Below are 15,048 nucleotides of genomic sequence, written 5' to 3'. Positions count from 1 at the left end.
CTTGAAAGCTGATGGGAGTACGGCTTTCTTCAAGGAAGTGTCCTGTATGATATTATATTAGTAAAGAGCCCTTGATCCTAGATAAGTAAGCAGATATGCCTATGGCTGGAAAGATAGCGAGCGCTATTCTCAACTTAGTCTCTCAGAGGCCAGCTCGTTGTAACCCTAAAACACGGCATTAGTGGGGTTGGGCTCCCCCTGCAGAAATACAAGAAACATGGGACAACCGGGAACGATGACCCTTCTCAAGCCTGAGGCTACCGACCCATCTCTAATTCTAAAAGACCCAAACTTAATCCCCTATTCTGTTCGCCCATTTCTAAAAGACCTAACAGACGTCTCTCGCCCACCCCATTCCCTCTTCCTTCTGTCCTCTTCTTCCTAAATCCCAACTTGGGCTTTCCATCTCTCCTTCCTTCTGCGTCAATGTCTGTCTAATTGATGAGTTTTTCTGAAAAAAGGTACGGGTCTCCCCTCAAATTTTCTTCTTTCTCCTCTTTCTTTCTTCCCTAAAAAAGGGTACGACTTTAAATTTTTGGCTGGGTTCTTCTTCTTACTCCTCTTTCTTTCTTTTATGCTTTAATTTTTCAATCCAACAGGTCGTTTCCATCTTGTTTGATCCACTCACTTTCCTCTCTTACTTCTTTCATTTGCTTTGAAATGTCGGAATGTTCGAGTTCTTCAAATAGTCGTCGAAGGATGTATGGATGTGAAGTTGTTGCACTCCATCTCACATCGCGGACTGAAATGAATCCCGGAAGACGCTTTTTCAGGTGTCATAAACCTGATGTAATTTTTCTATTTTTTTTCTAATTAATGCTTATTCCGACAGATTTGGATCAAAGATTTTGGCATATTTGTAATCGATTTTTGTTATGATGTTAATGTTTTATTTGCAGAAAACTGGATGTGGTTATTGGGAATGGGAAGACGATGAATTTCCACCAAGAGCTATTATTGTCATCAACAAATTGAAAAGGGAAAAGGATGCTCTTTTTAAAGAAAGACTTGGAAACATGGGGAAAAATTATTTCTTATGTGTTTGGGTTTCATTATTGGATTTGTGGTTAGTTTCATATTTTGAGTGGAGACTTGAAAATATGGTTGTAATTACTTATGGTTATTTTAGTTGTATAATTTAGATGCATTGTATTGTAATGGTTGGATGAAAATAGTTGTAATATGCAATATATTATTTCTGATGTAATGGTTGAAAATATGGTTGTAATTTAAATACATTATAATGCTATGGTAGTAATTTCTCAGCAGCATTGCGTGAACTTTCTGGGGTTATGTAATTGCTCAGCAACATTAAGATCAGGGAGTAAAATGTGATCCATATAATTGCAAAAGTTTGTAATCTGGTTATGCACATTATCTTGGACCTGCTTCTATTGATCAGCTAAGGAGGCCTTGTAATGAAACAGTGGAAAAAAGACCATTTGTGAGATTAAAATGCTTTTGTTGATCAGCTAAGTGTTAACTCATCTTGAACAAGAGTTATTGGTCCCCTGTTAGAAATTGTACAAGTCATTTTGTAGTTTTGTCATCACTTAGGATGATCCACACAAAACAAGTATTTCTTTCTACTACTTCATATATTTGCTAGCTTACACTTCATGGACAAACCATATGCCATTAAAGAAATCTGTGACTTCAATCCGACAATTAGAAACATCAAGAAATAGTAATGTCTTTGGTCCCCTCATCTAACTTGGAATTAAGTAGTTAACTACTGATACTAGAACCTAAATAGATGTATTATCTTTGGACTAGTAAATATTGCAAGGATCGGCAGCAACACTGCTATAGTACCAATACTGCTGAATAACTACATGGTTATGGCAGCAACACTGCTGAATAATCACATATTTACATAGCCACACTGAAATATAGTTAAACAAACAGACATTCATATCCACCAAACCAAGATAATATGCATATCAGTTAAACCAACATAAAATTCACCAAAAATTAATAGTTTTGTGCATAATAGTCATCCATAAGCTAAGTTCCTTAAGTTTTTCACAAAAATAATTAGCCAACTTATGCTAAATTTCAGCATTTGGTACAGGGACTCCTCCCCCATTTGGCTCCATCTTCTTTTTCTTTTTTCTTACTTCAGCTTAGAGCTGGCTAAGTGTAACTGCAGCTTTCCCCTTCCAAGTTGCCTTAGTTGGTGAGTAAGGCAAGTTTGTCGGCATAGAAACTCCATCTGCACCCCCAGTAAATTGAATCCTTCTACTCCCAGTTGGTAGTCTTGCTTTCAGCCTTCTTTCCTTAAGTATTGATTGTGACTCAGAGATGATTTGTGGCCTCAACGGTGGATCTTCCTCATCGTCAATATCTAGACCATATGCTTGTAATTGTTGTATTGTGACTTGAGAAGAGTAATCAGATTGTTGTGTTTGTACTTCAGTTTCAGATTGTTGTGTTTCCTCATCGTCAATATCTGGACCATCTTTGCTCTGTCATCCAAAGAATGAGTTAATAAGAAGTTGTCATACTTTAAATTTCCACACATAGCCCTCCCATCTTTTTTAGTTGATCTTTGAAATTTTCTTCATAAGTGCTCCAAGCACACCACCACAACAACTTCTTTATATGTCTACTTCTCCACTTCTTCTGCCAATTTGCCTCAATATGTCTTACACAATACCTATGATGAGCTTCAGGAAGTATATTCTGCACAACATTAGTTAACCCTACGATAAAACAGGAACAAGCAGTCATAAAAGGTAAAATATATAAGTGTATACAAGAGAATAATAGAAATCAACAATGAAAGTTATAGTGTTTACCTTTTGCATATCTGAGATGAAAGTCACTCCTTGTCCATCATTTAGCTCCAGAGAAAGCTTCAAACACTCTAAAAATGAACCCCAAATCCTGGTAGTTTCCTTGTCTACCACAGCCCATGCAAGAGGATAAAATTGTTCATACAATCTTGACCAATAGCCACTAACAACTAACCCTTAAATCTACCCTTAAGAAAGGTACCATCCAGCCCAATCGGTGGTCTCAAGCCACTTTTCCACCCATTTTCAATGCATTGAAGCATATTTAAGAACTTTATTTTCCCTTCTTCAAGAGAATTCTTTGATAAATTGATCACAACATCACTGCCCAGATTAGATTGTCTTACTTCTTATCCATATGCCTCGAGTTTGTTATAGTCATCAACAAAACTGCCCTCTAACTTCTTAAGAGCCAAACCCTTGGACATTTTGAGCTTAATTTTGGACATATTTAAATCAAAACCACTCTCCAACTCAGTTTTCATATCATGTAACTTGTACTTAGGATTGTATTGCACCTTTTTCTTAAAAAATTGGGCCAAAGTATTCTGATCAGCCCTAGTATTTTTGAAACATGGATCACATGTATGTTCATCTTTCAATATTTTGATTCTAATGGTAGGACACTTCTTATCATTTGAAATATACAGTCTAAAAAGGCAGCCTTCAGCACACTTGTAACTAGCCCTAGTCGTATCAGTTTTGAGCAATTTCAACCCTTTTTTATTTACCATTGCATAGAAGTTTACTGCCCTTCTAATTTCTACAATATCCTTAAATATCATACCTACCTCTAAATCCTTAAAATGTTCCAACTTATCAGTTACAACTATCTTTCTTTCTTCGACAATGCCATCAAGTTCTATAGAATTATCCTTAAAACAATCTGATTCGTCAAAATCACTTCCCCCAAGACTATGTTCACATTCAAAAGCTACGTCAATGTCTGTAGAATATGTCTCTGTATGATGAGTAATATTTTGGGCAAATACATTTAAGTTAGACTCATCAACAACAAAGAAATTAATCACCTTGAAGTCTTTAGAAAACAAGCACTGAAGAGTCTTCACACCTTCGTCATCAGTTACCAAGTAGTACCTCCCCGAAGGTCCAGTCACTAATAGTTGTTTGACAGAGTTAAACCCTAACTTTTTTGTAAACTCTTCACAAAAAAATCATATTTAACAAGATAAGAGACATAACCAGACAAAGTGTGCACCGACATGTTGTTATATACTATCTCGGGGAAAAAGACTCAGTTACCCCCATAGTGAAATACCAAGTCCACTTTATCAATCATCTTCAACGGACTTCACATGTAAAGGTATAGAAAAAGGGACAAAGAAGGGACCACATCAGTATATATAAAGTCATATTCAAAACGTAGACAAAAAAAGAGCAAATATTGACCAAGATTATCAAATTAATGTATTAAAATACAAAAAGACCCAACCATCTGACAAAAACCATCAAAATTATCAAATTAACTGAATGTATTTTGTTCTTTAGTGTAGTAAAATACAAAAAGATATTATAGACTATATCACTCTTTAATGGATTCTAACAAAGCATAGCTTGTCCCTACATATGAAACACACAAGAAAAAATTCTAAATCCCATATATAACACACAAACAAAGAATAAAGTAGTCATACCTTAGTCAGAAGATGGAAAACCCTAGCTTGTCATACTCAAAGATGGAAAACCCTAGTTGGGATTTAGGAAAAAGAGGACAGAAGTAAGAGGGAATGGGGTGGGCGAGGGACGTCTGTTAGGTCTTTTAGAAACGGGCGAACAAAATAGGGGATTAAGTTTGGGTCTTTTAGAATTAGGGGTGGGTCGGTAGATTTAGGTCGGGTTCGGTATTAGTTAATTAAAAAAAATGTTGGTTCCATCTAATAAGGGCATGGATGCACAACTATTGGACGGTTTGGACATATTTGGGCCAAACTAATAACGACATGCATATTTGTCCTAATTCGCACAGTTCACTGGCATATTTGGACCTTTTCCATTTATTTTATTTTAAGATTAAGACGTCTAAATCTAAATATACATCTGAATATCAAGATATGTATTAAGATTAAGATAATTAAATCTTAATACACATCTGAATATTAAAATGTATATTAAGATCTAAATACTAATAATTTAGACTGTTTGATTTTTAACATATCTTTATTTGAAGATTAATAAACATAAAATTCAAATGAAATACTAATTAATCAAATATTCTATCAATAAAATATATAATTTTTTAAAATATGATAGTTGTTGGTAGTGATGGCTAACGGGTGAATGCCGACTAGAGGCGGTGGTTGGTGGTAGTTTTGGTTGATGGTAATGGTTTAAGGTAGTAGCTAGTGGTGATTGGTAGTGGTGACGATTATGATTGAGGATGGTGGTAGTAATTGTGATTGAGGAAGGTAGTAGTTGGTGGTGGCAGGTTATAATAATGGGCAGTGCCGGCTGTGATTGTTGATGGTGATGGGGTGATTAGTTGTGTAGTTGAGGTGGATGAGCGTTGATTGTGGTTGAGAATGATGTGGTGGGAGTGGTGGGATGGTGGGTGGTGATAGTCGATAATGGTAGCAGTTATGATTGAAGATGATGGTGGTGGTTGAGTATGGTGGTGGTGGTGACGTGATGGTAGTTAATAATGGTAGGCAGTGACAGCAGTTAATACTGAATATGGATGATAGTATCTTAATGAAATTAAGTCTCTGTTATGGATCTTAATCATACATATCTATTCAGACTCATTAAGTGGTTATGAAGTAAAAAAAACAAACACACTTAATGATTAAGATCTGAATAATTAAGATTCAGTCTTTAAAAACAAACGCATTTAATGTCCGAGATCTGAATGATGAAGATTCAGATCTCCATTAAGTGCAAACAAATGAGGCCTAAAGAACTTTAATCAGTACTATTACATTTCAAAACATGTTTAGGAAAAATAGTTCCCAGGATGTCCGTCCAAAAAGTTTCATTTACAAACACTGGAGGAACTAAGAGCATGGCCAATCTTCCAAAAACTTCCTTCTTGGCTCCTTTTGCCAAAAGATCAGCTACTCTATTCCGCTCTTTGTAGTTGTGTTTGATCATTGTCTTGTCCAATTTTTTGGATCAGCAACCCGCGCTCAGAGATAATAGGATCATAAATGTCATTGCGCAGTTTTAGCATTCTTCTAACCTTAGTTGAAAAGTGAAATAATACTGCAATATTAATTATTTGTTCTTGCACACATGATAGACATGGATGGTGTGTCTATATGACAATATTCAAGTTAAAATGAAATAATTTTAGAGCTGAGCCATTTGTTGGACATTCATGGGATAACAATCATCTAAGGACCCTGAATATGCCTTCCTAGCAAGAATTTGATTCACAGCTTGTGTTGGATGGAAGGCATCCCAAAAGAGGTATTGATCTCTATTGAAGCAAGGCACTGACAATGGAAGACATGTTATTCGCCTCCCAACGCCACAGCATCCTCTGTCCTTTACTTCAAACCCTGCAACGCCACAACCATGAGAATAGCTATTAAGACAAGTTATTGATCTCTATTGGATGTTTTTTATCTTACCATAAACAGAGGCATTGTTGAATATCTCGATAAATCCTCCAAAAGTATTGCCGTAAATAAAGATGGAGTTAGGGTTATCTTTATTTAGCTGATCAACAAGAAACCTAAGTTGTGAATTAAACATCCCAATCATTTCATTCACAATAGAGACACACTTTCCTGGTGGAGCAAGACCAGTTCCAACTTGGCTAGGGATACAACCCAGTGGTCCAATTGCTCCCAATAAAAACTTCCTTAGTCCTATAGCATGAAGTGCCTACAAATAACGGACTCAGATATCAAAGAGAATATATAGTCTGGAATGAAAATTAACCCTAAAGTAAAAGTTTTTTTTTTATACCAAGATTTGCCTAGAGTAATGCTTTATGAGGAGATCAGCATAATCTCTAGGCTTGTAATTGGAACTTGTTGTGTACAATGAAGGTTGCAAATAGTTGTTGATGTAGTCATTGTTGCCAAGATTCATTACAACCAATGACTTTGCAAGATAATAGCTCAAGTCTTGCTCTTCCATCTGTTGTTTTAATTGATCCAAGGTATCTTCAAAATTTTGAATCTGTTGATTCAAGCTGAACCTTTCTCCCTAGTAAAAAAACATCTAATGTTATAAGCAATAGGAGAAGAATTCATTTACGCTTTCTTTTTGAATTTTAAGAATTTTGACGACTATCGATCATCACCTTTCATACATACAAAATATTTTCATTACAAGTAGCAGGCCATATTTAGTGTAGGTTATAAACCTAGTAGATATAATAATTAGCCTATTACAATTAATTAAACTACATTTATATAGTATAAGATTCTTTTGTTTCTTTTTTTACAATTGCAGTGGATATAATTTATAGTTGTTTGGCAAAGCTTCTCCAAATCCAAAAACACTTTTTTTTTCAAGAAAAGTATTTTGTTTTCAAAGTTGAAGTGTTTGGCCAAGGTTTTAGAAGAAAAAAGTGTTTTTCAGTAGAAGCAGAAGCATTTCGGAGAAGCAGAAAATTGTAGCTTCTCGCCAAAAGTATTTTTTTGAAAAACACGTTAGAGAAAAATACACTTAAAAATACTTTTTAAAAGTTTGGTCAAATACTAATTGCTGCTCAGAAGTGCTTTTCAAATTAATTAGTCAAACATAAACTACTTCTCACCAAAAGTACTTTTGAGAAAAGCACTTTTGAAAAAATGCATTGCTTTTAAAAACTTGGTCAAATACTAATTGCTTCTCCGAAGTATTTTTCAAATTAATTAGTCAAATATAAATTGCTTCTCACCAAAAGTACTTTTGAAAAAAACACTTTTAAAAAAAGGCATTACCCAAAGTAACCTGATTTTTGAAGTTTAGCTAAACAGGCTATTAAATTCATAAAAGAAACTATAAAAGAAAGGTTCAAGGTAAAGATTGATGACAAATTATACAAGACTTTTGCCTGTCTCGTCAAGAATTCCCGCTGCAGCCGAAGCATAATTTACTCCTTTCGAAAAATCACTACCCATGGTGATAGTAGCTGTATAAGCTGGAATTAGAGGAAGTCCTACCAGATCACCTACAAAATTTAACAAAGTTGACTACGGTCAATATTTTGTGTGTGTAACAGAGTTAAGACTGTAGATGAATGTAACAGAGAAAAGATATGAGCAAATCCAAAATATTACCTAAATAATCTATCATGGTTCTTCCATTGCAAAATCTCCCTGTGGGTCCTATAAAATCAACTCCATATGGTACGAAATTAGCCTTTGCCAAAGAGTGTGGGAGATAGTTATTATTTCCAGGATCTATAAGTGAATCCCCAAAGGCGAACAAAGCTGTGAACTGTGGCACTGCATTAATGGCTTCTTGAAAGGAAAGAACAACAAGGAAAAGAACATTCCATGTCATAAACTTGCTCTCCATTGTGTGTTCTTTTATCATATCCAATGCCTTCACTTCTGATGCTTTGCTATTAAAGAACAACCGTTTCTACTTTCTTGCTTTAGGTTAACCATTTTTCCCTTCTTTCCTCCCTATATTCTTGCATGTTTTTCGATTCACTTTTATTTCAGTTATATTTTGCTTATTGTCTTCTTTTTTCGTCATTTGTTTGATGTTTTCCAGACTTAGTTGTAGTTTCTAAGGGTGCCTACATACATTCACATGCCATATCAATGTTATTGTATTTATCTGCTGAAATGTGCTAGTTGATAATTCGTCCATAATTTGAAAGGAAATTGTTGATTGTTTGGGATGTGTAAGTTGTAGGAATAGTGTGAGCTTGCCACCTTTTTGTGACGATCCGGTAGGTTGTTTTGAGTACTAACCCTTATTTTTGTGTTTCGAAACCTCTATTAGCTCCATTTAATATTTTTCGATTTGTGTGCGCAGTCCGTATTTTTTCCGGAAAGATTTTATGTGAAAATTTGAAGAAAACATGATTTTTGCCTTTAAAAATAACTTGAGTTGACTACAGTCAATATTTTGTGTAAACGACACCAGATCGATATTTTGACGACCCCAATGGGTCCATATCGTAATTTTGGATTTGCGCGTATGTCCGGAATTGAATTTGGAAGTCCCTAACTTGATTTGACTTGTTTTGTCGAAAGCTAGTAACATGAAAGTTTAAAAATTTCCTAAGTTTGATCATAAGTTGACTTTATGGCTACCGGGTTCGAATTTTGATTTCGGGACTTGGTATAGGTCTGTTCTACTATTTGAAACTTGTCTATAAAATTTGGTGCAAATCGGAGTTAGTTTGATAGGATTCGCATACTTGGTTATGATTTTAGAAGTTAATTTCATGCATTTTGACGCTCGATTCGTAGTTCTAAATGTTATTTTGGTGTATTGATCTCTCTAATGAGTTTGTATGATGTTATTACACTTGTGTGCATGTTTGGTTTGGAGCCCGTGGGGCTCGGGTGAGTTTCGGATAGGCTACTGACCATTTCAGACTTAGAAGATTGCTAGTTTTCATCAGTTGTTGGTGCCTGGTGTGATGTGCTTCGCAATCGCGATCGTGAAGGGGAAACTTGGGCTGGGGCGGGATCGTTCCTCGCGAACGAGGGGACACAGTCACGAATGCGAAGTAGTGGGGGGATTACCCTTCCGAACACGACTGTCCTCTCGCGAACACGTAGGGTTATGGGGTTCTGGGAGGAAGTCTATCCGTTATTCTTCACGAATGCCTCATTTGGATCACGAATGCGAAGGCATGGGGTAAGCCTCCACGAATGTGAAGGATAGCTGGCGAGCACGAAGGAATTCGTTGTGTTTCGCGACTGCATCAGGTGCTTCGTGCACACGTGACGCCCAGTGGTTAAAACTTTCCAAAGTCGAGATTTTCTTCATTTTTCATCTTTTTCAAGTTTGAGCTCGACCTAGAGGCAATATTTGAAGAGTTTTTTCATCCCAACTTTATTGGTTAGTAGATTTTAACTTTTTTTAATTATATTTTCATTTACTCCCATTGATTTTAACCTTTAATCTATGATTTTTATGGTAAAAATTAGGAATTTAGGTAGAAATTGAGGATTTTGAGAAATTGAGATTTAGACCTCAATTTGAGGTCGAATTTTAAAACTAATAACATAACTGAGCTTGGGGTTGAATGGGTAACTGGATTGTGATCCGAATCTCGTATTTTGACCAAGCGGGCACGAGGTTGAATTTTGTTAACTTTTTCTAAAATCATTAATGATTGATTCTTTTTCACTCGTGGGTAGTTTCTAAAGCCTATTTTGAATTGTTTAAACTATATTTGGTTAGATTTGATTGGTTTGGAGCTAATTCTAGAGGAAAAGCCACGATTGAGCATTGATTTAGTTGCATAGTGAGGTAAGTGTCGTGGTTAACCTTGACTTGAGGGATTAGGACTTGTTGGCGTATTTGCTATGTGTATTATGTGTGAGGAAGACATATATGTGAGGTGACGAGTATAAATGTATTGTCATTGGATTAAAACATATGGGTGAAAAGTGTTTCTTTGTATTATACTGGTTCATTGACTATGTTCTCCATGCTTAGGTTAGATTATTACTTTTTAATTATTCGCCTCATATTTATTGTTTATTTTTAATATATTGGGAATTTTGAAAGTTGAGTTTGTTATCTTGGTACTATAATTGAAATGAAATTGCTTCCCTCCTTGTTATTCAGATTTGTATTGTTGTTTGGTGAGGAGGAGTGAAAATCACGAAGGGTGCTACTGTGCTTTATTTGCATTCACTATCATATATTGAGAGGTTGTGAGGATTAAAACATGAAGGGTGATGCAGTGTATTTGATTATTTATCATTTATAATAATATGGGAGGTTGAGCGTAAAAGCATGAAGGGTGATGCCGTGCGACCAGCTTTTGCGGCCACACAATTTGGTGTGCGGACTACGCTTCTTCCAAACTCCTCTGAGGCTTCAAGGGTTCATCTGCGGTCACACTTCCATTTCTGCGGAGCGCATGATCATCTGCGGACCGCACTTCTGCTTTGTATTTCTTCTTTATGCCTTGTAGACCTGGAATACTCCTTTTTGAGTTAGATTTCTTCGTTGAGCGTCATTCCTTTAACATGCTTGCACATCACACAATTTTGTTAGGTTTGGAAACAAAAATCACTACTTTCTCACTAAAACTAAAGCAAGAAGGTATTAATAAGGGGTTAAAATCTACATTGTCAATAAATAATGGTCAACACCTGACAAAATGTCACATTTCACGCAAGGAAACTCATGGGTACACTAACTTCTTATTAGATATGACGCATGATTCTGCCGAACTGTTGAGACGAATGGCCCGACCCCACAAGAATATGTTACTCTGCCGAGGCGAACGGTCTGATCCCATAAGAGTGTGTTATAATACCTGTAACGATTCGACCGGTCATTTTGAGCTCTAGCGCGTTGCTCCGCAGTTTGAGGTCATGAGTAACTTCACTTCAGATATTATGACTTGTATGCGTGGTCGGAATTGGAATTTCGGAAGTTCAGAGTTGATTTGGAAAGAAAATTCTCACTTTTGGAAGTTATAGGTTGGAAGAATTGACTAAGGTTGGATTTTTGAGTAGACAACCTCAGAATCGGGATTTAAAGGTTCCAACATGTTCGAATAATGATTTTGGACTTGGGCGTATGTCCGTATCGGGGTTTGGATGACTCGTGAGCGTTTCGGCGCCTATTGTAGAAGTTGGCATTTTGGAAGAATTTCATAAATTTGGGTTAAAGTGCATTTCAATGTTATCGATGTTCGTTTGGGATTCCGAGTCTGGGAATAACCCCTTATCGTTATTCTGGTATTGGGAGCACGCCCGGATGTGGATTTGAGATCCGTAGGTCATTTCGGGGTCATTTGGCGAAAGTTAGAAATTTGAAGGTTTTTGAGAAGTTTGACTGGGAGTGGACTTTTTGATATCGGGTTCGGAATCTGATTCCAAAAGTTGGAGTAGGTCTGTAATGGCTAATGTGACTTGTGTGCAAAATTTGGGGTCAATCGGACGTGATTTGATAGGTTTCGGCAACGAATATAGAAGCTTGAAGTTCTAAAGTTCATTAAGCTTGAATTGGGGTGCGATTCATGATTTCGATGTTGTTTGATGATATTTGAAGGCTCGACTAAGTTCGTAGTATGTTTTGGGACGTGTTGGTATAATTGGTTGAGGTCCCGAGGGCCTCTGATGGATTTCGGATGGTAAACGGATCGAGTTTGGGCTTGGAGGAATGCTGGAGCTACCGTCATCACCCGCGAGGTTTTGGCCGCAGGTGCAGAGCCGCAAAAACGGCCAGGAGGGTCATAGAAGCGATGCTAGGCGAGCTGGGCAGGAGCGCAAGTGCGAGGGCATGTCCGCACCTGCGAAAGCACAGATGTGGAAGAGAGATTGCAGAAGTGCTATTTTGACCGCAAATGCAGAGGCTGCTGGGTTGAGTTAGATTCGCACCTGCGATGGATTTCCGTAGGTGCGGAGCCGCAGGAGCAGCTATTGGACCGCACCTGCGAAGGTCGGGCTGGGCAGTGCTTCTTTAAAATGAGAGTTTGGCTCATTTTCACTTCGCTTCTTTCATGGGGGCCAAATTTGGAGTAATTTTGGAGTGTCATTTTCATCATCAAGCATGAGGTAAGTAATTTCTACTAGTGGTGAGCTACATACAAGGTTTATACATGGATTTAGGTATGAAACTTTGTAGAAATTTGGAATTTTGAAGAAAAACCTAGAAATTTATATTTTTGAATTTTGACCATGAAATTGGACATAAAATTAGAAATAAATTATGTATTTGAGTTTGTGGTATTATGGGTGAAGTTTATCTTCGAAAAATTTTCAAAATCCGAGCACGTGGGCCCGATGGTGATTTTTATCAACTTTTCGAACGGAGTTGAAAATTATTATAAATTAGATTATAATGAGTATTAGAGTATATATTTATAGATTTGCACATTTATTGACTAGTTTTGGAGCATTGGGCATCAGTTTGAGTTGCTTGGAAGGCTTGGGAGCCGGCTATGAAACTTCAGAGCGAGGTAAGTCTCCTTTCTAACCTTGTAAGAGGGAATTAACCCTTAGGTAAATTGATTTAATATATGCTTTTATTTGTGGGGGCTACGTATGCACAAGGTGACGTGAGTCCGTGCATAGCTACTATAATGCTTAATGTCTGGGTAGTCTAGGACCCAAATTATGTTATACTTACGATGTTTGCAAACTACTTGTTAATTTAATTGTTTAAAATATATTGAAACTTGGTAAAGAAATTGAAGAAGGTTAAACTTTATTTACTTGATCGTTAATGAGAATTGACATTTCTTTAAATAATTGTTCCTTAATAAATCTTGAACTGGTTGTTTTAAATGTATTTTTCTTTTGTGGAGCGGGCCGAACGCCTCGATAACAGATAGATACATCTATGGTTCGTGTCGTTCAACCTCAGCAGTGCACAGTTTAAATATTTATGTTGGATCTGGCTGTACGAACTCGGCATAATTTGCGCATGATTGAGTTGGTTGCTTTGGAATTTGTAATAATTGATATTGCTTCATTGGCTTGAGATACAAAATGATAAATTATGAAAAATAAATTTGGAAATTTTTTATTGATAAAAGAATTGTTTACTTACTTCATGATATTGAGCTTGCAGCCGTTCTATGTAATCCATGCTTAATTATATCTTCAGTATTTTATTTATACCCCATAGTAAGTGTCGGAGTCGCCCCTTTGTCACTGCTTCTTCGAGGTTAGACTGGATACTTACTGAGTACGCGTTGATTTACGTAGTCATACTACACTTGCTGCACATTTTTGTGCAGGTACATATATGTTTAGTGGCCTCGCGAGAGCAGAGGCGTTCTTAAATGCGGGGACTTAGGTGAGTTACATTCCATATTATGACCCGCAACCAGCAGAGTTTCCCTCAGAGAATTTATATTTTTCCTGTCCAATTTATATTCCGGACGGATGCTATATTTTATTTTACTCCTAGTTGATTGTTTCTCCCAAACACACACGCAAGTATACGTGGTCGACAAGTAATATAGGATTGTAAGTCCAGATATCGTACCCATAGGGACTTGTGATCAACTATCAACTAAATTAGACCAAACAATTAATCTATTCAAGCGAATCTTAACGTATGAATATTTAACTAAAACTAATCTAGAGTAACAAATTAAGAGATTAAAGAAAATAACGACAAGCTTAAAGAAGAATTCAATGTGAGTGAATATTCTAGAGATATGAGTTAGCTAACAATCTCGTTGAGTTATCCACTTAAATCGTCTAATTAATTTACCTGGTTTATTGGCTGACAGGATTAATATTGCTCGTAGCCTTCTCCCGAAGTACTATTCGCTTATTCAAACTAATCTAACACCTATATTTCTATGGAATTAACAAGAACGCATTAATAATTCCTGTATAGTAACCAAGCAAGGCGATTAGGTATATTCCTATCCTAACCGCAAATCCGCCCTCCCTAAGAGTTAAGATCTTGCTCTACTCAATCTTATATGCAATCTAGAATTCCCTCTCCCGAGTTCAATCCTAGATTCGTAGATAGTATTCAATTGGTGATCAAGCAATCAAATAATTAAGCGCAAGATTAAATAAATAAACCAATGTAATAAAATTATAAGAACAATTCAAGCTTCAAACTACAACATTCATGCAATACCCAAAACTATAGAACTAATAAACTATGACATTAAAAGAAAAGACGAGAAGAAAAACTAGTTAGAAGTCTCCTCCAAGCCGGTATGTGTTCTTACATCCGGTGAAAAAAACTCCTCTAAAAATGATGTTTAATAACTATTTATATATGTAAAGAAAAAACTTAAATGAAATAACCAAATTCAAAATCAAATACGAGACAAAATAGACTTCAAAAATTTGGAACACGTTCGCTGTAGACCGGGCCTCGCGACCTCTATCGCGCGCCTCCTCCTCGCGTTAGCCTGCGCGTGGCGAGCTTAACCGCGAGAAGAAATGCTCGTCTAGCGTGCTGCCGCTGCTTCGTTTTAATTGATGCCACTTTTGCCTAACTTTCTCTTTTCACGTTTTTGTCTTCTTTTTCAAAATCCTTTGCCTTGTTTCTTTTTTTGTTTTTTTTGTCTTCTTTTGCATTGGTTACACTTTTGCATTTGTCTTCATTTGCATTTGGCTCAATGTTGTCACGGATCATTCCAATCAATTGTTATAGAAATAAAATGCTT

General features: G+C 36.4%; 2 protein-coding genes across 2 annotated transcripts; one reads left to right on the top strand and one right to left on the bottom strand.

The window, feature by feature from the left end:
• The first annotated feature begins 660 nt into the window (after positions 1-660).
• LOC142181716 (uncharacterized) lies at positions 661-1,688 on the top strand. The gene is made up of 3 exons (XM_075255162.1): positions 661-789; positions 900-1,066; positions 1,610-1,688. The coding sequence occupies exons 1-3, from the start codon at positions 661-663 to the stop codon at positions 1,686-1,688; spliced, it is 375 nt and encodes a 124-aa protein (XP_075111263.1).
• A 4,043-nt stretch (positions 1,689-5,731) lies between these two features.
• On the bottom strand, positions 5,732-8,377 carry LOC107814852 (GDSL esterase/lipase At5g08460-like). The gene is made up of 5 exons (XM_016640331.2): positions 8,033-8,377; positions 7,796-7,923; positions 6,729-6,971; positions 6,389-6,644; positions 5,732-6,316 (listed from the first exon to the last, which is right to left on the bottom strand). The coding sequence occupies exons 1-5, from the start codon at positions 8,289-8,291 to the stop codon at positions 6,105-6,107; spliced, it is 1,098 nt and encodes a 365-aa protein (XP_016495817.2). The 5' UTR covers positions 8,292-8,377; the 3' UTR covers positions 5,732-6,104.
• Between the last annotated feature and the right edge of the window lie 6,671 nt (positions 8,378-15,048).

Source organism: Nicotiana tabacum, chromosome 6 (genome assembly GCF_000715075.1).
Source record: "Nicotiana tabacum cultivar K326 chromosome 6, ASM71507v2, whole genome shotgun sequence".
NCBI classification, from domain to species: domain Eukaryota; kingdom Viridiplantae; phylum Streptophyta; class Magnoliopsida; order Solanales; family Solanaceae; genus Nicotiana; species Nicotiana tabacum.
Note: the sequence above shows the minus strand (reverse complement) of the source record. Positions and strands in the feature narration are given on the sequence as shown.